Raw genomic sequence first — 26,413 nt, 5'->3', positions numbered from 1 at the left:
ACAGGGAGGGAGAACAGGGGCCTGGGCCTGTGCTGCCTCGTGGCCGGCGGACCACCTCCAGCATCTCTGGTCTCCCCACTTCCATCAGAAGGAAACCCGAGCAGTACAGAAGGACCGCGTTATTCACCGGAGCGTTGACACGGGCATTTGCGGGTTGATTGGGACACTTGGGCTTTTACTTATTTGTGATGGACAGCATAATAATCTCCTCAGCGGAGTGTGCTGAATTTCGAAGTGCTTTCACAAACCATTCTGAGAGACTCTGCTGGAAGCTACTTGGGAGGTCCCTGGTTTTCCCCATTAGCCAGTGTTAATTGTTCGGAGAAACATTTCTCTTCTCTCCCTCGGTCTTTTTTTGCCAGTCGGTGCGCTCTGCTTTCTGGCATAATCCAACCTGCATGTGATAAATGCATTCCTCTCAGCATTCAGTTTTGCATTTCAGGAAAAATAACACTAGCTCTGAACCAGCCCAAAGTGCAAGGATACATTTTCGGGCCAGAGAAACTTCCTGCGACTGTGAGAGCCTCATGAAGGAGACTCCTGGCTACCTTGGGGAGACCCTCTTCCTGCCTCTGCAGCTCCTTCACCCACAGCTTCCCCCCATGTGCATTTTTCTGAGCTGCTTTTCTTTAAAATCTAGGGATTCATTCAAGGCATAACTGACCCTGTCACCTCTCCACCCTCCAGTTTCTTGCCCAGCTGAAGCTCATGGACTACAGCCTGCTGGTGGGAATCCACGACGTGGAGAGAGCTGAACAGGAAGAGGTGGAGTGTGAAGAGAATGATGGGGACGAGGAGGGGGAAAGCGACGGCACCCACCCTGTCGGAACCCCCCCTGACAGTCCCGGAAATACTCTCAACAGCTCCCCGCCCCTGGCTCCGGGGGAGTTTGATCCAAACATCGATGTTTATGGAATCAAATGCCATGAAAGTAAGCTGAGTTACTCGCAGCTCTTTTCACTGCGGTTTGGTTTGTGCGTTGTTATCTACCAGTAATCACAACCCCAATTAAAAGGATAGTGTCCTGCAAGCCTCATTCTCGAGTCCGGAGTCCCAGTAGATTGATTTGGGGACAAGAGGATGTTAAAGGTAACTATAATCTCTGGTTTTGGAGTATAGTGCGACGAGGTCCTTGAATCTTGTGATGTCAAGGGAATGGAGTGAAACGCAAACTATGTAATATAAACAACACACATATACACGCACTTACATACAAATATAAGTGACACATATAAGAAATGTTTTTAACTTTTTTTTTTTCTGAACTTCCTCTCTTTTATGTGACTCTAAAGTGTCATGGATCTATCCTGAGCTAGGTACATACGTGGTCCGCCCCAAACCTCACGTGGACATTCTGTAGGGCAGTCACCTCATCTCGGCCAGCCCTTCCCTCCCAGGAGCGCTGCAGCCAGCCCAGGCTCCGGGACAAATCTCTGATTTGCCGCTGTGTCTATCCTCTGCTCCCCACCTTCAGCCATTAAGGGGTCTGTGGCCCTCTTCTCTAGTGTGGGATCCATCTTAACCCTCGACATCTGGGCAATTAGATATTTGAAAGAATATTACCTTCTACTATAGCTACTTACATGTGAGAAAAAAATATCTTAGAGACATAAGAGTGGGCCTCTCTTTATTTTGGTTTTTTTTTTTTTAGTAATAAAAAGTATGATTCATCATTGTTTTTTTGAAAAACCCATGTAGCATATTAGCCAAGTGAGATTGAGTTGTTTCTTCAACACAGAAAATCAGGTATAGTCAAATGTACTTTTCTTATTTTTCAGAATTGAAATGGCATCATATTTGTGGAAATATATAGAAGACAGATATTATACATAATACACGCCTTTGTCCAGTTTTGATACTAGATCCAATGAGAATTAGGAACTAGCCTCTAATGAGGAATCAGCATCTAGTAATAGAAAAAGATTAAGTAGCATAATTACTTCTACTTGTTTTCTAAAGTATTTTCAAAATAGATCTTTTTCTGTATACCAAATCAATACACGATCATTAAAGAAAATGCAGATGAACGAAAAATAAAAACACTCAGCCTCACCCTCAGACCTCCACTGTTAATATCCTGAAGCTGTGTTTTTTCTTTACTTTTTTAAATTGAGAGAGAATTGGATGCAGAGTTAAGCTGTTTAATAGGGATATGTGGGAGTTACGTGGACTCTTCAAAAGCCTCAGTTGCCTTTGTGTTGAAACTCTTTCAGCTCCCCCCCGAACCCCTCGCCCTTCAGCGCTTCCTTCCCCACTGGCAGCCTGTTCCTGTCCCTGTGGTCATTCATGCCCAGCTTTGCTCTCGTCCCTTCACAGACTCGCCCAGGAAGGAGGTGTACTTTATGGCAATTATCGACATTCTGACTCATTACGATGCAAAAAAGAAAGCTGCCCACGCTGCGAAAACCGTTAAACACGGCGTAAGTATCTCCGTTTCGTTTCCTCCTCAGCTTCCGGGCCCTTGACGTTGTCTGTCGTGCCGGGACCAGCTCCAGGCTGCCCAGAGTCCTTCGGTGGTTCTTGTTCCCTGCAGGGGGGCTGAGTGCGAGATTCAGAGCCCACGAATGGCCATGCTAGTGCCGTTCCCTTCAGCTGCCTAGGCTTTTGGCAAGTCACTTAGACTCAGCTGTGTCCCTCCTTTTTACACACCGGGGATATTCATAGACACGTGCATCAGTAGAATGTTATACGAATTCTTTTTTGTTTGAAACATGTTTCAGAGATAAAAGTTCTGAAGATAGTTGAGTGTTTTAATATGAAATGTTCAGAGCTGAAGCACTATTCTCTGCTTCGAACACTTCCAAAATAGGCAGTGTGTTATATTTCTTTTCCTACAGTGAATTGTATTTTTCTCTGTCACAGAACTCTTTCAAGTGCAAAGTCAAAGTTTAATCATCTAAAGTCCTTACTCTTGTGCTTGCTCAGAATGATCACCATTCCAGGCATATGTTACCTTGCTGAATCCCCATGACAGGCCTGAGCAGGGCACTAGCGTTTCCCTGCTTAGCAGTTGAAGAAACTGAGGAAGAGCTCTTAAGTGGTAACTTGCCAGGCCACACCACTAGGAAGTGGCAGAGATGGGGATTGCTCCCCAGGACCTAGCCCGCCCCCTGCTCCATGTTAGTCCCATTCCCCTGCCCCACCAGCGAACCCCACCTGCCTGGTTGAAGTTCACAGGTGGTGGGTATCCATTACGCTGTGTGGTAGGGATCCATCTGGCTTCTCAGGTGCACTAAACACAGATGGACGCCCACCCTGGCCTGTTCACACTGCAGCAGAGGTGCGAACAAGCAGACTGTGTAAAGCCAACTAAGATACAACAGAACATCAGCCTCTGTTCAAGGCTCTTTTTCTCTTTTTTTAAAACCAAACAGGCTGTCTTTCCAGAAACGGAATCAGCCTAAAACTATATTGCATTTGCCGCAGAAATATTTCGCTCACATCGTCACCAACTATTTACGGTGACCCGCTGACCGAGTCACAGATCCTGAACCAATGAGAGAGGAGGGTGCACATTTGCTCTCATCCCACGGCTGGCATGGCAGTCTTCTGGGTCCCATTCGTAAAAACGCGCATGCCAGATTTCTCTGATTCTGAGTCCAGTTCAGAAGTTTGGGCGAAGGGTCCCTCAAATGTAGGCTCTGGGATTATTCTGATGCCTACCTCTGGGGGAAAACCACGGGGATCCAGGTTCCCGGCAAGGAGAACATTCCGATGAAAACTCTCGTAAGCCAAAATGATGTCAGGTGAAGAAGCAGCGGCCACTAATGTATGTGGAAAACTTTTTGAGTGTCCCCAGACTCCGAAAAACTACTTACCACATCATACTAGATACGCTTCATTACATCCAGTTCCACACTAAGCACAACACCCTTATGAGCTCTTGGGATTCTCTGACACCTTAGGACCCATCTTGCTAACGGGCAAACAGAGTCAATCGAAATAAAGCGCAGATGCTCAGACACAGCTCGAAGCTCTGGGCTGGATGCCGAGATGCTGAGTGTAGTCCCAGGGGCGGGGCCTCTCCACGTGCACGCCGCCTCTGTAAGGGCCAGCTGCAGAAACGGCGCTGAGCTATTTTCATTTGCCACTTCTTCTGGTAAAAGTAAAAATCCTCTTCGGATTTCTTTTGCTTAGCAAAAGCAAGTACTAAGATGGGCCTTTTGTAAAAGGAAAGAGTCGTAACCTGCGCAGGCTTTCGAAAAGCAGTGGGTACCTGTATTGCAAAGACAGACCTGGGTTGGAGTCTCTGTTTCAGCTTTCCGGCTGTGTGAGCTTGAGGAAGCACTTTGAAGCTTGGGTTCCCCCAGCTGATAAGGGGGTCCTAATGCCTTGTTCGTGGGATTCCGTAGGGGGATATATGAGATGAATGGGCCGAACCCCGGGGAGATGCTCTGTGTTTGTCCCCCTAACCCTCCGCAAACCTGCCGTACAGTTCTATTCTATGTGGAATTGGAAATGTCCCACGGCAAACGCGCCTCTATTTTCATCTCCCCTAAGTCACCAGCTAAGCTCCACATTTTACCAGATGGCCTACGATCGTGTGCAATTTGCAGGAACTCGGCAAAGGCCTGTTGTGTGGCACTGCTGCTGGGAACCGTCGTCAAGGCCCGGGCTCCTCCGCGGAGACCCCAGCAACCAGCCATGGAAGTGACGAGCTCCCGGATGAGCACGGGTGCCCGAAAGTAGCGCCTGGTGACTTAGTAAAACTCTGGTCTTCCCCTTTGCAGCTCAGCAAACCGCCCAGTGACTACTCTGGGTCTGCTCGCCTCTCGAGCGGTTTTGTTGGCAGGGGCCTGGCAGCCCTGCGCCAAGGAGGTCTCTGTGAAGGGGAGCAGTGGCACCTCTCTGCCGCGTGCGTGAGGGAAGCCAGCCCCTGCCCTGTGGGGGGACGTGGGCGGCAGCCTGTGTCTCTCTTGGCTGATGGGCTGGGAAAGGGCCGAGGCCGCCGACAGGGAGGCGACTGTTGCTGCGGCTGCTTTGTCGTTGTCATCGGACTGTCCCTTTAGCCAACTGTTGATGTTCGTGTCATTCTCAAGTATCTCTAATCTGCCGTCTTGAAAAATGAAAGTGTTGTCCCCATGGCTCCGATTGTAGGCCACCCAGATTCCACTGTTTGATGGGAACATCCCAAATATGGCTCGTTCGATTTTTTTTTTTTTTTTTTTTTTAAGTTTCAGGCGTCACAGGTCATAGCGTATGTGATAACAGCACCTGCTGTTCCTGCCGCTTTTTGCCTCATTGTCACTAGGGATTCCTAAGAACCTTGATTATTCAGATACGCTATCCAAGATATTCTGAGTTAGGTTTTAAGAGCAGAGGCTGCACAGATTTTAAAATTATTAGCTTTCTATCCAGCTGCAATCAGAAATTGCTGTTGATATACTGAGTAGTAATTACTTCAATATTCCTTTCCTTTAAAACTACCCAGGCTGGCGCGGAGATCTCCACCGTGAACCCGGAACAGTATTCAAAGCGCTTTTTGGACTTTATTGGCCACATCTTGACGTAACCTCCCGCACATCCTCGGACGGACACGACGAACATGGGAAGGACAGGGGTGGCTTCAGTGTAGGAAACGTGAAAACCAAACTCAGTGAAGCACACCTCCTCGTTTACGTCTGCAGGCCAAGATGACTGATTCGGGGGCTACGCGCTTTAACAGCTACCTGATATTTCCCAGCATCATTCTAGCTATTTCTGACTTGTGTGTGTGCGTGTGTGCGCGCGCGCGTGTGCGTGCGTGTGCAAATGTGTGCGTGTGCATCTTCGAAATTAATTAATTAAGGAAAACTGATCAGCTTCAGTCAGAGTGTGTTTAGGCAACAGCCCTCTGATTCCAGCTGTGGACAAACGAATGAATAGATGAATGCGCACATGCGGGGGGAGGGGGCGAAGGAAATGCATGTCGGACCAACCATGTTGGCATCACACGATAAACTGTGGATCAGTTTATTTTTTGGAGCTGAAAGATGTGAGACAGTATTCATAATAATAATGAAGATAATAATAATGATGATAATAATAATGATGGTGATTAAAAGAAAAAAACAACCACGAATGTTACACTCCTACCACGCACGCTGACACTCCTTAATAGTTGTACCCTGAGCCCCTGGCACTAGATGGAGGAGTGCTGGCACCTCCCACGTGTCCTGGCTCAGGGTTCTGCCTCCGCTGCGTGGGGACTTTTAGGGTCTGGGGACAAATGCCCCTCCTCCAGCAAGAAGCTGATGCCCCTGGTGATTCTATCTGTGCGTTTTCACCTCAGTAAATACATCCAGGAAAACTGCTTACTTCTCTGTTCTTGCCTGGAGCTTCTTCACTGTTACACTCTTATGTTGCAACATAGGAATTAATGCTGAAAAAATAAAAATAAAGCTTACCTGAAAAGTGCATAGTTTGGGGCAATGGTATCTACATCTCCCGTGGTGGGAAGGCAGGCAAAGCATTAGAACTCTCAATTCTCCTGTTACCGATTTGCAAATCTGAATTATAAGATGCTTATGTTTGACCGTTGTTTAAACAGTGGTATTTTGTTACGAATTATCCCTTTAACGGAAACCCTCAATGTTACTGTTTACATTATCAGGAAAGCAGGGATATTTTTGAATCTAAAAATTTAATGTACAGCATGTGATTTTTGAAGTTTACATGTAAAGTCATTTTACAGTGTAGGTGAAATAATGTTTGTCATATTTTGAAATGTATCCTGCAGTCATGCTTTGGGGTGAATGTTTTATTCAAAGTACATGGTAGGCAGTCTTTTATAATGAAAGGATAAGAATTGTTTTGTTTCCTCCAGATGTGCGTTTATCAACATAATGATTTAAAAAAAAAAAAATTAACCCCAATCTGGTCATATAAGTTCATTGCCCTAAACTGTGCTGATTGTGTTTAATCAAGTTATAAATTTCCAACATCGATCATGTATTTACCAACTTTCCGGCATTTTCTGAAAGGCGTCAAGCTAAAATATTAGACTTGCTTAGAATAGGTTATCAACTTATACACTGTGCTAAAGCTGTGCCTTTGAAATTGAGATGATTTTTGTAGGCAGTTTCAGGAAAGAAAAAAAAAGTCTACCCTTCAATAATTACTGATCACTCAACAAATACCCCCTGCCTACCGCCTCCTCCAGTAACTTTACTTCAGGTCTTAACAAAACTAATTGTGCCCATTGTATGCGGGTTTACTTCAGAAAACACGAGGGGATAGCAAATCTGTCTTTGGAAGCCAGCAGCCATACCATCCTACTGTCATCTCCTGACCACATAGATTTGTCATCCTCCGCAGATGATGTTAACACCGCTGTGACGTAGTTGTCCAAATCGGTAGTTTTTGCATTTGAATTAATCAAGACTGTGATTTGGCTCCCCTTCATCCCCCCTACTATTCATTGTGGCATCCAGTCACTTTCAATGTTCCGAAGTTATACTGTAATTTCTTTGACCCAAGACGATAAAAGTGAGACCCTGAAGTAAAGATAAGGTACACATACATTATTTGAGTAACTATTTCCTTTGTGGCCAATCTGTGTATGCTTTTAGAAGTTTACAAACTGCTTTATTTTTGTCTGTAACAGTCTCTGTCATTCATTTCTGTCGATGAACTATTTGGACAGAGTGAGCAAGTTTGCCTAGTGCTAACAATACACTCCAGTCATGAGCCGGGCTTTACAAAATAAAGCACTCTGATGACTTACAAGGTGGATCCTTTGTTCCTCTCTTGATTGTGTTTCTCTGTTTTGCAAACAAATTGTAAATACCTGGTACAAAGAGGATCTTTAGTCCTGGAAGAAGAAAAAGCGAAATTGAATCTTTTCACTAACTAGAGCTTAGCTTTCAAGCTGTAAACTATTTAATTAGTAAACAATGCAAACTTCCAGGACAAAATTGACTTACTGCAAGACGGACTGGCAGAGAAAATAAATCTCTTCAAGGAATATCCTAAAGTATATCATTTTGTTTTTAATTTTTATCAACCATAGTTCCTTGTCAGCGTTTCTTGAAACTTTACTGGGATACCACTGATGAATAAAGGCTTTCTTACAGCATTCCATTGTCACTGGTGCCAGGTTTGCAAACACAGTTCAGCTGTAGCACTCGTGTTGAAAATGCATATTTGTTCTAATGCAATTGATATATGAGGGAATGATGGGAGCACAACGCACACTTCCCATGTACTTGTGTGCTCTGGTCCAAAAGGAATATTAGATGAACAGAGGAGACTGCACCCAGCTGCACTGCACTGTGCCACGTAGGAATACAAAAGACACACACCCCTCAAACATCTGCCAGCGACCTCCGTTCGACATGTGTTAGGAGTCACACTGGTCCGTATCTGGCGTTAACAACTTCCATCTGACTTCAAATCACTTTTCTGCCTCCACTTTGCAGTAACCCAGGAGCCGCAGCCCTTCTGACACCCACTACCACAGGCACCCATAAGGTCTTCTTCAAGATAACCTGTCACAGTTGTGGTATTTATGTATTCCCTGGCTCTTTGGCATGTTTAAAACTGTGCTACTGTTTTTATTAGGTTCTCTTTATTTATTTTTTTTTTCATACATCACTGATGAAGTGTCTGGGTGTCGTGCCCTTAGTTCTATTACTCCTCTGATCTCTGTAGTTTTTGTTGTGCAATTTTGCACAGAGCAGTGAGTTTTAGGAACATGCATGTTGCATTACACGGTCAGCAGGGACTTTAATTTGGTTTTCTTTGTGGACAGTTGCAATTGTAGACATTTATTTTCATTTTGATTATTTAACTTCCTGGACTGAATTCACATTAGTCCCAGCAAACTGGTTATTGCTAATTCATAAAAGAACAAAAGTTGATATGAAGCGTTAAATCCTGAACGTGACACTTTTGGAAATAGTGGTCAAGGGTTAAATTAAGAGATTAAGAACTGTATATAATGAGGTAGAAATGTATGTAATATCTAACTGCATGTAATGAAGTGGGGTAGAGACGAGAAGGCAAAGCCAAGAGGCTGAACGTAGAATTAAACTCTGAAGTTCTTAACATCGGTGGACTCTGCAGGTCCCCAGCACCACTGCAGGTAACCTTTCTAGGGATTTTTAATTAGCACACCCACTAGGATGGATATAATTTTAAAAAGACAGACAATAGTGAGTGTTGGTGAAGATGTGGAGGAATTAGGACCCTCAAACATTGTTGGTGGAAATGTAAAACAGTACAGCCACTTCAAGAAACAGTCCGGCAGTTACTCAAACGGTGACACGTAGGTGGCCATGGCTCAGGAATTCATTCCACTTCTAGGTATATACCCAAAAGAAGGACTCATTCCTTCTGGAAGCCCAAGGAGAATCCATTTCCTGCTTTTTCTAGCACATAGAGGCTGCCTATATAATGGGCTTTTGGCTCCTTTAATTTTCAAAGCCTGCCATTGTAACATCTTCAAGTACTCTCTCTCTCCCTCCCTCTCTCTCTCTCTCCCCATCTCTGCTTCTTTCATCACAATTCTTGATTGAATTAACTAGCAGTCTGTCTATTTTGTACATTTTTTTCTAAAGAACCAGAATGTTTTGATTAATGGCCTTGATCTACCATTTTTCTGTTTTCAATCTCATTAATCTCTGCATTTATTTTTATTATATTTTAGTGCTTTCTTTTGGTATATTTTATTCTTTTTTATAGATTTTTGAATTGGGAATCTAATTCATTTTTATATTTAGTTTTACTTGATATCGGTTATGAAATTTTTTCTGATCATTGCTCCTTACATATAGAAGTAATACACATAGATCAACGGAACAGAATAGAGAGCCCAGAAATAAATCCATGCCTATATGGTCATTTAATCTATGACAAAAGAGGCAAGAATATACAATTGGGTAAAGACAGTCTCTTTAAGAAATGGTGTGGGGAAAACCGGATATGCAAAAAAGTGAAAGTGGACCACCTTCTCACCAAGAATGAACTCAAAACGGATTAAAAACTTAAATATAAGACCCCAAACCATAAAACTTCTAGAAGAAAACACAGGGAGTAAACTCTGATATTGCTATTACATTTTTCTTTCTGACATATCTCCTCGGACAAGGGAAACAAAAAAATAAGTAAATAAACAAATGGGACTACTGTACATCAAACTAAAAAGTTTTTGCACAGCAAAGAAAACCATCGACAAAATGAAAAGACAACCTACTGAATGGAAAAAGATATTTGCCTATGATAGATCTGACAAGGGGGTTAATATCCGAAATTTATAAAGAACTCCTACAACTCAACAACAAAAAAACAAGCAATCCTATTTAAAAAAAAATGGGAAGAAGGCCTGAATAGGTATTTCTCCAAAGAGGACATACGGATGGCCAATAGACATATGAAAAGATGCTCAAGGTCACTAATCATCAGAGAAATGCAAATTAAAACCACAATGAGATATCATCTCACACCTGTCAGATTGGCTATCGTAAATAAATTAAAAAACAATTGTTGGTGAGGATGTAGAGAAAAGGGAAGCCTCATACACTGTTGGTGTGACTGCAAATTGGTACAGCCACTATGGAAAACAGTCTGGAGGTTCTTCAAAAAATTAAAAAACCAACTACCTTTTGACCCAGCAATTGCACTTCAGAGTATTTATCCAAAGAAAACCAAAACACCTCTTTGTAAAGATCTGTGCACCCCTATGTTCATGACGGGGCTATTCACAATAGCCAAAGATAGGGAAGCAACCTAAGTGCCCATCAATAGATGACTGGATAAAGAAGTTATGGTACATATACCCAATGGGATGTTACTCAGCTATTTGAAAAAAATGAAATCTTACCATTTGCAACGATATGGATGGACCTAGAGGGTATTATGCTGAGTAAAATAAGTGAGACAGAGAAAGATAAGTACCATATGATTTCATGTACATGCGAATTCTAAGGAACAAAAGAAATGAACAAGCTGAATGCAAACAGACTCACAGATATAGAGAACGAACTGGTGATTGCCAGAGGGGAGAGGGGTTGGGGAACTGGGTGAAAAAGATTAAGGGGTAAAGAAGTACAAATTAGTAGTTACAAAATAGTCACGGGATATGGAGCACTGTATAGGGAATATTAAATAAAGTAATACACTCTTGATTTACAGCATTTCCGTTATCATTTTTCAGAAATTCTGTAATTTTTTTTATATTTCCATTTTGACCAAAGTGTTGTTTAGAAGAAATTTTTTTTTAATTTCCAGGTGGAAGTGCCTTTTTTGTTTTCAGTTTTGTTTTTAATTTCTAGCTTTATTGTATTCTGTACAGAAACTATCAGTAATATTTCGCTTTGGTGAAACCTATCATGTTTTCTTTATGCCCTAATATATGATCACTTTCAGGAATGTTCGTACATACTTAGAAAGAAGGCATTCTACATTATCAGAGAGTAGTGTCTGGCATATATACAAAGGAGCCTGAGACCAAGGGGGCACAACCCGCCCCCACAATCACTGCGCATCCCCGGTTTTGTTCCACTGTTCGAGGTTATATACACTTTTACGTGGCCAAGAGACCCCACTGCTATCACATGCTATCAGTCACCCCTCAACTGCACTCAGATGTTGCTCTGTTGTCAGATCAAAGGCAGAGTTCTCACCTCTTTTCAGTGACTTACAATTTGAATTTTCCTGTAGTCACTGACATCCTAAGCCTGGCCAGTGTGCAATCTTATCCCTGATTGGCAAAGTCCATATCGCAAAACACCTGGCACTCTGGTGCAGGCTCAGTGCCACCATGCAGCTCCGGCCCAGCATCTAAGAGAAGGTCACCGTTGCCACCATCTTGCCTGGCTGACCTTTGACCTAGATTGCCAACACATGCACAATCTTTTTACCTTTTAATAGGCACCCCTTGACTCTCATTACATATACAGTGACATATAATCTCATTCTATTTTCTCCTCTTTCTTTCCATTTGAAATTATGTTCTTTCTACTATTTTTTATAACAGATAATGTTTATATATTATTCTCATACCCATAAACCCACCCTTGTTTTAGCTTTGACTCTACAGTTAAATATAGAAAATACCATCCGTCCTTTCACCAAAGTTTCCTCAACCACCTTTGTTGGATGAAGCTTATCCTCTAGTATAAGAATAGGCAAGCTTTTTCAGTAATGCGCCTGATAGTAAATATTTTAAGCTTTGTGAGAATCCATTGAAATTAGTCAGCTGTTTGTAGAGCAAAGCAGCCGTAGACAGTACATAAATTATTGGATGTGGCTACATTCCAACAAAATTTTATTTACAAAAATGGACGACAGGCTGGTTTGGTTTCATGCCCAGTTTCCTGACCCTTGCTGTGATGGTTAATTTTACATGTTGACTTGACTGGATCACCAGGGGCCCAGATATTTGGCTAAACATTATTTCTAGGTGTTTCCACTTGAAATTAGCATTTGAAGCAACACACCCAGTAAAGAAGTGTGCCTTCCCCAAGGCAGGTGAGCATCATCCAATCTGCTGAGGGTCTGATTAGAACAAAAAGGTGGAAAACGGGAGAATTCCCCACTTCCTGCCTGGTTGCTTGAGCTGAGCCATTGATCTCCTCCTGCCCAAGGCACTCATGGATCTGTCCTTCGACCTCAGGCTAAATCACACCACTGGCTCTCCAGCTTGTGAACAGCAGATAATCGGACCTCACATAACACAGCCTCCATAACTGTGTGAGCCAATGCCTTACAATAAATCTCTTCCTATAGATCTACCCCGTTGGTTCTGTGTCTCTGGAGAACCTTGCCTTAATAGCTTCCTTAGGAAGAGCACCTGTGTATAGCAGTCTGCACACGAGTCTCGCACACTCAGGACTGTTTATCGATAGCCTTGGTACTTAAAGAATAGCTTGGCTGAATACTTTCCCTGGTTCATACTTTCTTTCCTTAAGTTTCTTGAGATTACTGTTCTACTATTGCCACTGAGATTATTTCATCTTTTTGCCTGAAGACCCTGAAAATTTCTTCTTTATCTTTAAAGTCTAATCATGTTACTAGACCTGGGAGGCAGCCTCCAATGATCCCCTGCCCCTGGAATTTATGCCTTGGCTTAATGCCCTCCCCTCAAGTGTAGGCTGGAACAGTGACTCACTTCTAAAAAATAGCATACGGCAAAAATGATGAGATGTCACTTCCAAGATTGGGTTACAAAAAGACTCTGGCTTCCATCTTCCTCTCCCTCTCTTGCTCTTCCATTTGCATACCGGATGGAATCCAGTTGTCATGTGGTGAGCTGACCTATGCAGAGGCCCACTTGGCAAAGAACTACATCACTTGCCAATAGGACCTTTAGCCTGCCCAAAGCCATGTGCATTTCTCCCTCAACTGAGCCTTCAGGTGAGACCCAGGACTGACAATTGAATTGTAGCTTTATGAGAGACCTTTAGGCAGAGGCATCCAGCTAAGCTGCTCCTGGATTCCTGGATTTCTGACCCACGGAAACAGATATAATAATTGTTTGCTATTTTAAGCTGCTAAACTCGGGGAGTAATTTGTTACACCGCAATAGATAACAAATGCACTAGGCTATCTCAAAGTGAATCATCCCAGTTTCATTCTGAGGGTGTTAAGTTGTTCTTTAAAAAAAAAAAATTGTGGTAAAAAATGAATAACATAAAACTTCACCATCTTAGTCATTTTTAAGTGTTCAGTTCAGTAGCATTAAGTACATTCACACCTTTATGCAACCAATCTCCTTTCATCTTGAAAAACTGAAACTCTATACCTATGAAACAACAACTCCCATATTCCACTTTCCCCAGTGCTGGTAACCACCATTTCACTTTCTGTCCCTATAAACTTGACTACTCTGGGTTCTTCATATAAGTGGAATCATAAAGTATTCGTCTTTTGTGACTGGCTTATTTCACTTAGCATAACGTCCTCAAGTTCATTTCTCCTCAACCCCAATTTCATCACTCATTTCCCACAAACAAAAATAGCACATCCTCTCCTAATTCTCTCTCCTAAAGATCCCTCAAATTCATCTACTTTTCTGCATGTCTACCACCTTGTTTAAGCTCCCAGGGTCCATTCAGTTACTCAGGACAGAAGCCTGGGGACTTCCATTACTCATTTCTTTCTGTCACTACCACATCCACGCAATCAGCAGCTCCTACTGGCTCTTCTTTCAAACTATCTCATTCCATCAACTTCTCTTTCCACTGCTACCATTCTGGTCCAGGTTACCATCATCTCTCACTGAGTGGCCTCTTGCTACAAAGTATGTTCTCCTCTTCCTAAAAGGTAAATCAAAATATGTCACTCACATATATAAACCCTTCCATGGCTTCTGATTATCCTTAAAACAATATCTACACTCTTCCCATGGCCTGCCAGGCCTTAGATTGTCGTGCCCCCGCCTGTTTCTCAAAGCTCATCTGCCCTTCTCCCAGTGGTTCCCTCTCCTCCAGCTACACCTGATTTGCTTCTTTTTTTTTCTTCCTCTAAAAGCCGAGTTCTTCCCAACTTAGGCCATTCATCCTTGCTCTTCCCACATCCTGGAATGGCCTTCCCCAAGCTCTTCACATGACTCACTTCTTCTCATACTGAACATCCTATGAAAGGGAGGTTCTTCATTTCATTCTCTATCATCGTGTTCTGTTTATTTTCATTGTAATCCACCTGACAATCTGTAATTCTTTATATGTGTTGCTTGCTAATTTATTTTTGGTTTTCTCTAAGTACTCCGGTATAAGGAGAAAGCAAAGGAGCTGTGGGTGCACATAGGAAGGCATTTATGCCGTCTCTTGAGGAGACAGAGAGCTGCCAAGAGGAAGCGGTGCCATCTAGTTTGAGATCCAAAGGATCATGTGCCAAAAGGTGGGGAGGGAGATGGTGAGTAAGAAGGAACTGTTTTGGCTGAGAAAACAGTAGATAAAGAGGGTTGAGACAACACAGCACTTTAAAATGGTTTCCTGTGGCTGAGATGTAAATTTAGAGGTCAAGAGTAGACAGGAGGCTGAATTTGGTGGGTAGCACCCATCGTATGCCTGTATTTGGGAGTGATGGTGTTCAGAACTTACTCCTTTGACACACCAATCCTTCTGATAGAAATTTGCCCTACATAAATACTGAAACACATGTGAAAGAATGTCTGCGCATTCAGTGAAGTTTGTAGTGGTTACAAACAGAAGTTAAATGTCTGGTAGAAGGGGAAGGTAAATAAATGAGAGTCTATCCAAAGAAGAAAACAGGGTGCCCAACAGCATATAGAAGATAATTCCATTTGGAGAGAGAGACAGAGAGAGAGAGAGAGAGAGAGACAGAGAGACAGAGAGACAGAAAGATCTTTGCTCATAGTTACATAGAGAATCTCTGGAAGGAAACATAAGCAGCCAGTGTCAGCGATTGCCTCTGGGAGAGGCAGAGGTGGGAAAGAGACTTCTAGATTACGCACCCTTTTGTATCTTTTGCAAATACAAAATACAAATTAAATCCTAACTCTTTAAAAGAATGATGGTACTGAAATTGAGAGAAAGTCTTCTGTCTTTAAGAATTGTCTCTGTTGTCTCTTGGAGTACTCATTATCTCTTCTGGGAATTAATTCCCATCAAATTAAGAAGTTATCCGGATTGACTGCTTCTACTTACATTTACTACACCTTCTCCAAGTGGGAGATAGACATCTTGTTCTCAGACTGATTTAAGGTTTAGTCTCTCTGAACCTCCTCTGGAGTGGGGAAAGTGGTCAGGTGTTTACACTTCAAAAGGCACTCACAGAAAACAGCGGGACAGGAGTCGTCCACGAAGTGGTCCAGACACACAGGGTTTAGTCTCCTTTCTCATGGTGTCAGTGCTCCTGGATAGTGCCACCCGCATATTAAGCAGATAGGGTAATGCCTGGCAGCCCTGTGTTTACAGAGAAGGTTGTAGGTTTCCCTTTAGTTAAATTCTCACTTCCACATTCTCAACACCACTGAGCAGATTTCCTAAGTCTGGTGCTGACTGGCTGCGCCTTCTCCCGAGTGAATTAAATCACAAGTGTCATTGAGGGTAGCAGATGTAAATTCACCTCTTCATTATTCTCTGAGTGAATGTCAATTCAGCATTTATAACTTTACTTGTAAAATATAAGATGTTGAAGCTTCCCCACCCCCTCCTCTTTTTTGTCACTTTCATTTCTTCACTTATTTTCATCTATTTATTGTTCCCCAACCAGAATTCTCACTGGGGCAAAAACAATTGAAACATGTGAATCAGATGTCCACAGCAGCCCTGATGTTTGTTCAGGGAGCAGCCATAACAATCAGCAGAGAGAAAAAGAGGGCTACTTGGGCAGCCTGTGCTGAGGCTGTCAGAGAAGGCGTCCCAGATGCTTATAAAACCCTGCTGAGACAGAAAATGCTGCCAAGAAACAAGATCTCTGGATGAATGGAAAAGGCAGACCTCCAGAATTTGATTATACAGAATTTGCATCATAATCTCTCATTTAACAAATTGTATTGAGCTTGTATGTGTTAAGCTTCATGTGAGCCACTGATGATGTAAAGGAAATAAGTGAACTAAAGGAGCTTACGGGCTAGCATGAAAGATAACTGTAACGTCATGCCAGACCGCAGGACCAGGGGGACCAAGAAGGCATGACCACACCTTGGCGGGACAGGTGTGTGTCTTCCTAGCATACTCTGCACTTCTACATGGAAAGCCTCAAAGTTCCTTCACACGCTACCATGAGAAGGGCACAGACTTTAAAATCATTCAGATCTGAGGTTGACCCCCAGCTCTGCTGCATGATCCTGGACGGGCTTCTGAGATGCCATTTCACATTTCTAGAAAAGGGATAATAGGCAGTTCATATGCTTGTTTTAGTGCTTAACTGAGGTAATAATATGTTATACACTAGTTTTAGGACTTAGCACATAAGACATGCATATGTCCCCCAGATCATTCAGGACTGTTGGGTATTCATCAGATATTCTTAATTTATTAATTTAGAAGGAATAACTGAATCCATTCCCATACACTTATCTAACATTGCAGAGGCTGCGTAGTTGTAAGAGAAACATTAATGTTCTGTCTTCAGCCATGGTTTCCATTCCTTCCTATTTATGGACCAAATTATCAGAAAACTGTCCTTCCCTCTAATTCATTCTTCCTTTCAAACTTCCTTTCTTATATATCCATATGATGCCTCAGTGCAAGGTCAGCTACGTCTACTTTAATATGTCAGTGCAAGGTCAACATTTTGGGGTTATGATTTTATTTGTATGTACAAGGTAGGTTCCAAGGTAGTGGGAACAAAAGGATCATCAAATGGGATCAGACTGTGCCCTAGACTAAGTGATGTCTTTTCAGGCCATTATAGAAAAACAAACAAACAAACAAATAAAAAACAGAGCGCAGAGAAGGTTGTAACTTCATAGAACTGGTGGCCCTACCGCAGAAACCCAGGCTCTGGAGCAAAGGGACAGGAAACACTGGTGGGTAAGGAGTCCTAGCTGACTGTTCACACCACACACCAACCTTCCAATGAGAATTTTCTCCCAGGCAGATGACATGACAGATTCTCACCTCCAGTGACAGCAAAACAGCTTTGTAGTACCCGTTGGATACATAGCTCTGATGAGTTTTCTGTTGGGACTAGAATTTTATCTGAAGGTGTCGTAACAACATGTTAGACATATTTTTCTTCACCTTCACCTTGTCTCATTATCATCCAGCGACTTGCTCAATATCTTCCTGAAACCTTCCTCTCTGGCTAATAGCTTCCAGTCTGACTTTTCTTTACAGGTAAAAGAATACTCTGGCAAAGTATTCTTTAGAGGATCTAAACTGTAACTCCAAAGAAAATTGGAAGAAGAATTTGGGGAAAGCATGTTGATGTGTGTGTGTGTGTTCTCTGTCTTAGGGAATCAGAGGGCTGGAGAAGTAAGGGAGAATTATTCCCAGTTTCTAGAATGTTGTGAATAAGTGACCCTTCGGTGTTTTACTAAATTTAAAAAAAAAAAAAAAAAAAGAAATTTTCTAGGAATACTTTTGAAGAGCAATAACAAAGTTTTTAAAAAGTAAGAGAAAAAGATATCCATCCCATCAAATTTTAAATACAGTCAAGGTCACAAAAAGAAACTCAACAATACAAACTCCAAAACCTCGGTTTTTTGCTTGTGGCTTAAATCAGCCACTTCTTCTCATTTCCAGAGGACCCCTTTCTCCAAGCCCCCAGCCGCCCACTGTGGAGAATCCCACTTAGCAAAGGTCAAACCCATCTACAAGGGTCAATGCTGTGGTGGCCCCTGCTGCAACATTCTGTCAAAATTGCAAACATAGATTACATAATAGCATGTTTCATAATCTAAAAGCAAGAATGAAAATGTAACTAAAATAAATTCCTGTTTATCAAGAATTAAAGTTATCTGAAAACAAGAGTTTACGGAATGTTTTTGCTGAACTGTGCAATGATAAATGATGCCCAGGCACTGCGATATCCTAAAGGGCTTTACGACTCACCAAAGAATCACATAAATCTTGCTTGGATTGATCTGCGTGGTGCGAATGTTGTGAGGACCTTAGAATACTTTTTTGAAATTAAGTGGTTCATTTAGGGCATATTAATCAACTTAATCAGAAGTCCCCATTTCCCAATCATTTGGCGGGTTGGGTTCCCACAAGATAAAGCATTGACTGACCTTTCTTCGTGATCATAAAGCCTTTCCTTGGGTCCATCCGGTCACTCATCCAAACAACAAGTCTTTATTGACACCTGCATTATGCACTGGGAGCCTGCGGTGCTTGCAATTCCTCCATTCAACCAATACCTCCTCTGACCCATTTGTCCTTTTCTCTCCCTCTTTTTAATCACCTTCTTGTCTAGTCGTTTGTGACAGAAGTTGTGTGAAATAAAGGCAGGCCCTGTTTCCTCCGAACTTCTCACAGATACACGAATTCACCATTAAACACTTAGGACTGAGACATTTCTACAAATGCATAACTTTCTACGAGAAATATTAGAAGCTTTAGTGAAACAAAGTATTCATTTATGCCCTGCTTCTAAAAAGTCTGTTTTTACGGTGATTTCATGCTCGGAAGCAGAGGCAGACATCACCTCATTTGACCACCACATGGGTTTCATAAATTCGCCCTCTGGTACCACTCCTCAATCAGCTGTTGGAACCTCTTCCTGGCCAAAGCTGCTTAGATGTTACAGCATCTATCGAGTGCTTTTTTAAAAATAAACTTACTAGAGAATCTCACTGTCTCTTGATACTTCCTCAAATTAAGAAAAAGAATTCATCGTGCATGAAATCTGAAATAATAGGATTACTTTCCGAGTAATTACTTAACCATTTTAACCCTGTGGATGATAGTCAAATGCCTCTTTTACATAGAACGATATTTTAACAAGGTGAAGTCAATTTTTTTGATGGTAGCACTTTAAAAGTGGCTCTTTATTTGCAAACAGTAAATATAAGCTGTATAAATATTCACCCAGACGCAAATTTTGCCTTTACTTTTTTTTTTCCTAACTAAAAGTGTCTGGAGTTTCTGACAGAAGAAGCTGGCGCTTTCTTCCTTTAAATGACAACGCTACTTTTAATTTTTTTTCCTTTGAAATCCATTCCTCACTAAAAAATGTATTCACATTCATCTCTGCTTGCTTCACCAGGGACTACAAGGCACTCGTCGGCACACGCTGACTTTGCTCTGTGTCTTTGAGTTAGTCTGTCTCCCTCCTCCAAATCTTAATATGTGTTCAGTTGGAGAAACTGGTCAAGTTATTTTAAGGCATTTAAAAAATGTGAAGTGTTATCACGGGGCAAATAAATAACATTGCTGAGTATGGAAAGATCAATGAAACTACAGCGAAACTCATTGCCCCTGAAGTACTTAACCTCACCATCAGAGGCTGGCGTGGAGAGTGGCTGGGGAGAGCAGTTTGCTTGGTGAGGCCACACCACTTCTTCGAGAAAATCGTCTTGTATGTTTTCTGTATTTAGCTGCAATGAGATTGTTTTGCCAATAAACACTTTTCTTTTTAGTTTTTTTAAAATTATTTCTTAAAAATCATGTTTGGCGTACAATATTATATTAGCTTCAGGTGTACAACATAGGGATTCAACATTTGTATACCTTATGATCACTACTGTAAATCTAGTAACCATGCATCACTATACATAGTGATTACAATATTATTGACTGTATTTCCTGTGCTGTACATTATATCCCAGTGACTTATTTTATAACTGGAAGTTTGTACCTCTTAACCCCCTTCCCCTTTCCCATTCATCCTCCCACTTCCTTCTTTCTGGCAACCATCAGTTAAACAGTAACTCTTAACTCATTTAATAATGATTTTTATTTACGTCTCTGAATCTGGCCTGAATCAGCCCATCACACTGGGACTTAGAACAATCTGAAAAGAGTCCTCTGTGGGGAGCTGATATGTCATGATATTACTTTAGACATCTCTTCTGATTTTTATGTGAAAGTCTTAATAACATTCTTGGGAAAGGTGGTTTTCCCTGATTTCCAAAGACAGCAAACGAGTCACACAGAGGCGAAGGGTTTCTCCAGCGTCACACAAGAATCCTGCGGCTGTGGTGAAGGTTAGAATTTGACGTTTCTAATTCCTAGTTTTCAAATCTTGTTACGAGAACATGCTCCCTCCCTTTAGGCCAATAAGTCACATTAACGCAGGGACTGATGTTGCTATTCCAATCTAATCATAAAGGTCACTTTCGGTGATAGGAAAAGGACACGTTTGCATACATCACCCGTAGTCTATTGTCCCATGAACACTGCCATGAGCTAAACAAAGGCTCCTTCACTCAGTGTAATCACGGGGGACTTCAGAATTCTTATCTGTCTTGATGGTCCTGAGTATACTGCCTCTGTCACAGTGTGAAAATACAGCTGTCAGCTCAAGACAGGTTTGTGTTACTCTAAATGCCACAGTGTGTGTGTGTGTGTGTGTGTGTGCGCGCGCGCGCGTGCACGTGTGTGCGTGTGTGTTTATGCGTGTGTGTTTTATCAAAGCCATTACTATAAACAATCATTTTTCCCCTATAACCTTCTCTCTAATTCCTAAGTTGAAAAGGGGAGGGGAAGCAAGATGACTCGCGCTGGCAGAAATGTGTGGAAGCTGTGCAAATGTGCATAGTGGTTATTGTGAACTGCAGGCTTTGCTTTGGTTTGGTTTTTTAGCAGCTTCTCGCTGTTGACAGAAAACAACTCCTGACAGATGAGCAGATAAACGTCACTGAAAAACAGAGGAAACTTCTGTCTCTTTTCAGCTTTAGCTGTGATCAGTGGCAGCCGCTGCGCCCTTCCCCCGAAGCCTGGGGCCACTGGACACTGAATGCATCCATCTTCCCTTTGACCTTTCCTCACTCAGCATCTTTTTTAACATCTATTTCCTACCAGTCTCCAAGCCCTGTGCTAACCTTCAGACTCGGGAAAGAACTGGATTGGCTGCTACCACTGGAAACTTTTCTCCATGAATGCTTTTTATATGGCTTTGGCAGGCACATGTGTACCAGTGGAGAGAGAAATCCCGCTGGCGAGAGAAAATAAAACCTTAACGTAGCTGTAATGGCCTTGAGTGATGTTTTACATGCTATGCTTGCTCAAGATTTATGTTAAAATCAACCTTGCAAAAGAGGTTTTTAAAAAGTCTCCTAGGCTGCCAACATTTAAACAGCTCTTTCTTTACTATCCAACGACTGTTGGTTTAACAGCCTAAACGACCTAGTACAAACTCGCCGTCAAAGACCTTGCAGGCCATTCTAATTTCACCAAGTAATTTTTCATTTACTTTACAGATATCTGTTCTTTTATCCTTTTCTTTCTTCCTCTCTCTTCCTCTTCTCTGTTTTCTCCTTTCCCTCTTATTTATGTTCTTTCTGTCCAAACTTAGGAGGGATCCAAGAGAAGTGATGCTAATTAATCCAAAGTCACTGAAATTAGTATTTTAACTTCAAGACCACATTTGGAAATGCTCTCCCTTTGCCCTGAAGTCCCTCTCCAAGGACGTCGCTGCCAGGCCTGAATGGTGTTGAGGATCTCTCCAGCATCACTAATTGCTGATGGTTTCTTCCTGAGTAAGCTAGTTGTCCATTTTCCTCGCACGCCTGCTCCCAGAGCAACTCACCACTGCCGAGCCAGTTCTGCTGCGGAGGTGTGGGGAGGGCCAGGTCTCTTAAATGCGGACCTCCTTCTGCTCCTATCTCCACCATCCAGGACTTTTGCTCTGAGAAAAGGAAACATCTTTGCATGTGCATAACTAGATGATATTTATATCTCCCTTAGCTGGGTAATTAACTTACCTGGCAACTTACACTTTTTCAATTGCTGCCTCTGACACCTGCCGAAGAAAAATTACTTTCCACACGTGAAGCTCCTTCATATTGTTTAGAATACACCCAACTAGAATGAGGACTGTGTCTCTAAGAAGCCAGTCTAACAACAAACCAAGGATGTTTTCTTTCTTTTTTTCTCCTTTTTAACATATTCATCATGAAGAGGTCACCTGCTTACAGCGTGGTACGCAGGTAATCAGTTTTCATGCTGATGCAGCACCTCAGCTGCCCAGTAAGTGATGAAGGGCCACAAACTACCGAGGGAAAATGTGAAAGGGAAGAACTCAATAGCCATCTTTAAGGAGGAAGGAAGTTGCCAGCTGTGTCCCATTCTGAGCGGGTACGGGAGAGAAAGAAGCTGAGGTAGTGATGATGAGAGAGAAGACAGACTTGCCAGGAAACACGGGTCCAGGTCTGAGGCTGTAACACTTCCTGTGGGAGCCTCACCAGGGACTAACCGGTCCCCATCAGAAGGACCAGATGAGGCCCCTCCAGACACAGGGTCCTATGCAGGGACTCTGGATCTCTTGTAGACTAGGCATCTTCTCGAGTTTATTTGATTTTACAGTGTTTTATATTTGCTCTAACAGCTTATAAACAAAAAGGTGATGGTGAAGACCATTAAAACACGAGAACTACCATGCTACCCTGGCCGACGGCTCCGCGTCCCTCACTCCACCAGCTGTGTGCTATTTCCAGCTGTCTGAAAGGCAATAAAGCCCACCTTGCCTAAGGGGAATCGTCACAGAACATTCTGCACATGGGACCCTCAGGTGGGGATTTTGTAGTGTAAGAGGCGAAGATGGCCATTTCCTGAAATTATGGCAGTTTCAGAAAGGATGGCTGTGCCCTCTGAGGACATATTAAAAGTGCAGTGCTGCAGAGGGCACCATGTGACCTCACAGTTGGAACAACTCCCACCTCAGTCCCTGTGCTTATCCTCCCCACCCCCTCCCTGGGGTCTCGCCCCACTTCTACCAAGCTGAGCAGAACTTCACACAAGTCCTTCCCGGGCCTGGTGACCTGCCTACAGAGAATAGTTTGAGGTGATCATACTCATAATTTTACAAGACGCCCACTGAAAGTCACATTTCCCAGGTATCTAGGAACTCCTAGGTGTCCAGTAAACTCTGCATCACTGTGCCAATGTTAATTTTTCTTATCTGATGGATAACTAAGGTGGTCAAATAAAACTAGATTTGTTCCACAACAGCTTTGCTCCTTTTGGTGATGAGGCCAGGACCGAAAGAAAACCATCTGGAAGACCACATGTCATCAGAAACAAGACATAAGGTATCAGCAAGGACACAGACTTGGTGGGGACGGGAGACCAGGTTGGCTGCTAAAGGGGTGAAGATTTCTAGGAGGTCTAGGAGCCCAGAAAACTACTGCTGGTTATGGCAAACGTTGAAGATGGCTTCTGGCCTGGCTCAGGCTCCCTGCCCTCTTGCTCAGTCAGTTATCAGAATCTTTTCCTAAAATGCTGACCTCATCATGTTACTTCCCCATTGAAAATAAACAAGGCTGCTCCCACCTTCCTCCAGCCCCTTACCAGTAACAAAAAATTCAATCTCCTTCACCAACTACTCTAGAGCTTCCCCCGGTTGGCCATGGACCCCTCCAGTCACTTGTGCTGCAGTTCTCAACAGGGAGGGACCCTCTGCTCTAACCAGGACCTAACCACCCGAACAGGCCAGACTAGGTCCACCCTTCAGTTCTGTGAGCGGAAACTCGGCAACCAGAAATGCCTTCCTCTGTATCTCTATTTATCCAGTTACACTTACTCCCCGCGGCTTTGCCTGAGTGTTCCACCCACATTCTCCCTTCCTCGGAGCCATTCTGCCATGGTGCCCTCAGAACCCAGCTGAAGTGCTTGCACATGTGAGTGTTTGATAAACACTTTTGAATGAGTGAATGGCTTCGATGGACAGAGGTGAGAGCTAAGGCCCATTCAGTATTGCATCTCATAGTCTGGGGCTGAATGCATTACTGGCTTCTCTGTAAATGAAAGTGAAGTGCCCATGGGAAGACTGTGCACAAAGTTGGGTTTGAGAGCATGCAAGAATCAGAGGTAGAGATTGAGGGGTAAGTCAACACTGGACAACTCTCCCCACACAAGTACGGAGAACCTAAAGGTCATTACAGAGCTGAGGGTCAAAGCCAAAGCAGTAATCAGGGACATGGAAGACCCCAAATACAGGAAGACTTTGATATGGGCAAATCCTGCCTCAAGCATGAAATATTTTATACTCTGCCTGCTGTTGGAAGAAGATAAAACATTCACAACAGTATAGCAACCTGACATATGAGACAGATCCTAATACCCAAGCAGTCATTTAGATGGATTTATTCATTCAACTAATACTTACGGCTATAGATTGAATGTTTGTGTCCCCCACCCCAAATTCATGTTGAAATCTAATCCCCACTATGACGGCATTAGAGGGTGGGACTTTTGGGAGGTGATTAGGTCATGAGGCTGAGGTCCTCATGAGTGGGATTAGTACCCTCATAAAATGGATCCCAGAGAGTTCCCTCAGTCCTTCTACCATGTGAGGACACAGCAAGAAGTCCGCCATCTATGAATCAAGAAGCAGGTCCTCACCAGATGCTGTATCTGCTAGCACCTTGATCTTGGATTTGCCAGCCTGCAGAACTGTGAGAAATAAGATTCTGTTGTTTAAAAGCCACCCAGCCTGTAATATTTTGTTATAGGAACTGGGACTGACTGGGACGTATACTGACCACCTATACCATTGGCAGAGACCACACCAGCTGCTGCAGATAGGAAAGAAGTTTCTATCTTCATTTAGCATCCATTCTGTTGTGATTTGTATGCTACCTTGAAAAATTGTTCATCATTTCCAAAAAGTTGGAACATATTTAAATTGTCCACTGAGCAACGGAGGTGCCACTTTTGTATAGTAATCTGAGTTGTTCCAGGTCTTACAGTTGAAAAATGATGTAATCTATTGGATGTCCTACTGGGGCACTGAGTAGGCAACATGGGTATTGCCACTTGACCTTTTCATTCCAGTCCCCGCTCTCTGTGACTCAGCTCTCTGTTGGTGCATGAACTGGAATTCCCTGAAAAGTTAACTCATCATATAACACAACTCAGATCTTGGTATAATCTTCAGCTTTCCTCCTCCTGATCCACTGTGATGATTGTGTACCCATGATGATAGTGGTCTGAAACTAAGTCAACGAGTCAACGAGGATCAACAGCATCATCGGTGTTTCTAAATAAATCTGGAGATTTTAGAGAAGTGACATTTTGATCATCAAGTTTCAGGTGTTTTTATTAGATCGGGTGAAATCCTCCTTTTGTGCTTTCTCAGGAGTACCACATACTCTCTCCCTCACAAGACTAACAATAGTTGAAGTTTTACATTTCTGTGTGGTTATTTAATTAATGTCTCCCACCCATTAGGCTGTGAGAGTCATTAGGGTAGGCACCATGTCTGTTTTATCTCACAGTTTTCTCCCTGAACCCAACATAGTGCCTGGAACATAAAAAGTACTGTACAGAGATCTGTGGAGGTGTGAGGGGCCCACGATCTGCTGCCCTGCCTATTCGATGAGGAGCAGCACCTGGCCAGCAGCTCTTTCAGCTCCCACCAAATTTCCTGCCTCAACTTCTCCGAGGCCTGGACTGGGTGTACATGCAACTCCAAGGCAGAAGGTGCCAACTCTTTCTGCAGGTCTCCTGTGACTCAAGGTCAGGGTTAGTGAGAGAAAATGCAGGTTCCAGTTTGTCTCTGTGGATGCGTTTGTTCTCACTTTTTCATATTTACATTCAAATTTTCTTCCCGACTGCCAACCCTGCTGACCTAACGTGACTGCAGGATGGCCCCAGGCTCAGAGGAAGCGGTAGCATGCAGCCATCTAATCTGCACAATAAATCTTTCATTTCAAATGACTCCTAGTGTTGCTGCTTTCCTGAGAGCTCCCAGATGCACCATCAGAACAGTTTGAGTCTCTTCCTTTTGGGGGGCAGCTGCTCTTATGAATTAAGGGCTTCCATTACTGATATTGTAATCATCAATAGTATCAGCTACCAATTACTAAGTGCCAAGCTGAGAAATCCACCCTACTTCACACAACTGAGGTAAGGAT

The 26,413-nt window shown here is 42.9% G+C and overlaps 1 protein-coding gene across 3 annotated transcripts in view; it reads left to right on the top strand.

The window, feature by feature from the left end:
* PIP4K2A (phosphatidylinositol-5-phosphate 4-kinase type 2 alpha) overlaps nt 1-25,569 on the top strand; it is a 166,805-nt gene extending 141,236 nt beyond the window's left edge. For 2 of the 3 annotated variants that reach the window (XM_039877561.1, XM_039877563.1), the window contains 3 exons: nt 688-931; nt 2,317-2,420; nt 5,432-7,954. In XM_039877561.1, the coding sequence (XP_039733495.1) occupies nt 688-931; nt 2,317-2,420; nt 5,432-5,512 (429 nt within the window). In that variant the 3' untranslated portion in view covers nt 5,513-7,954. Of the gene's footprint in view, nt 1-687; nt 932-2,316; nt 2,421-5,431; nt 7,955-23,507 lie in introns of those variants that run through there. The other variant, XM_039877562.1, reaches the window with a different exon arrangement.
* The last annotated feature ends 844 nt before the right edge of the window (nt 25,570-26,413 follow it).

The sequence above is a fragment of the Pteropus medius genome, unplaced genomic scaffold, assembly GCF_902729225.1.
Source record: "Pteropus medius unplaced genomic scaffold, Ma_sr-lr_union100, whole genome shotgun sequence".
In the NCBI taxonomy this organism is placed as follows: domain Eukaryota; kingdom Metazoa; phylum Chordata; class Mammalia; order Chiroptera; family Pteropodidae; genus Pteropus; species Pteropus medius.
This window is presented reverse-complemented; position numbering and strand designations above follow the sequence as displayed.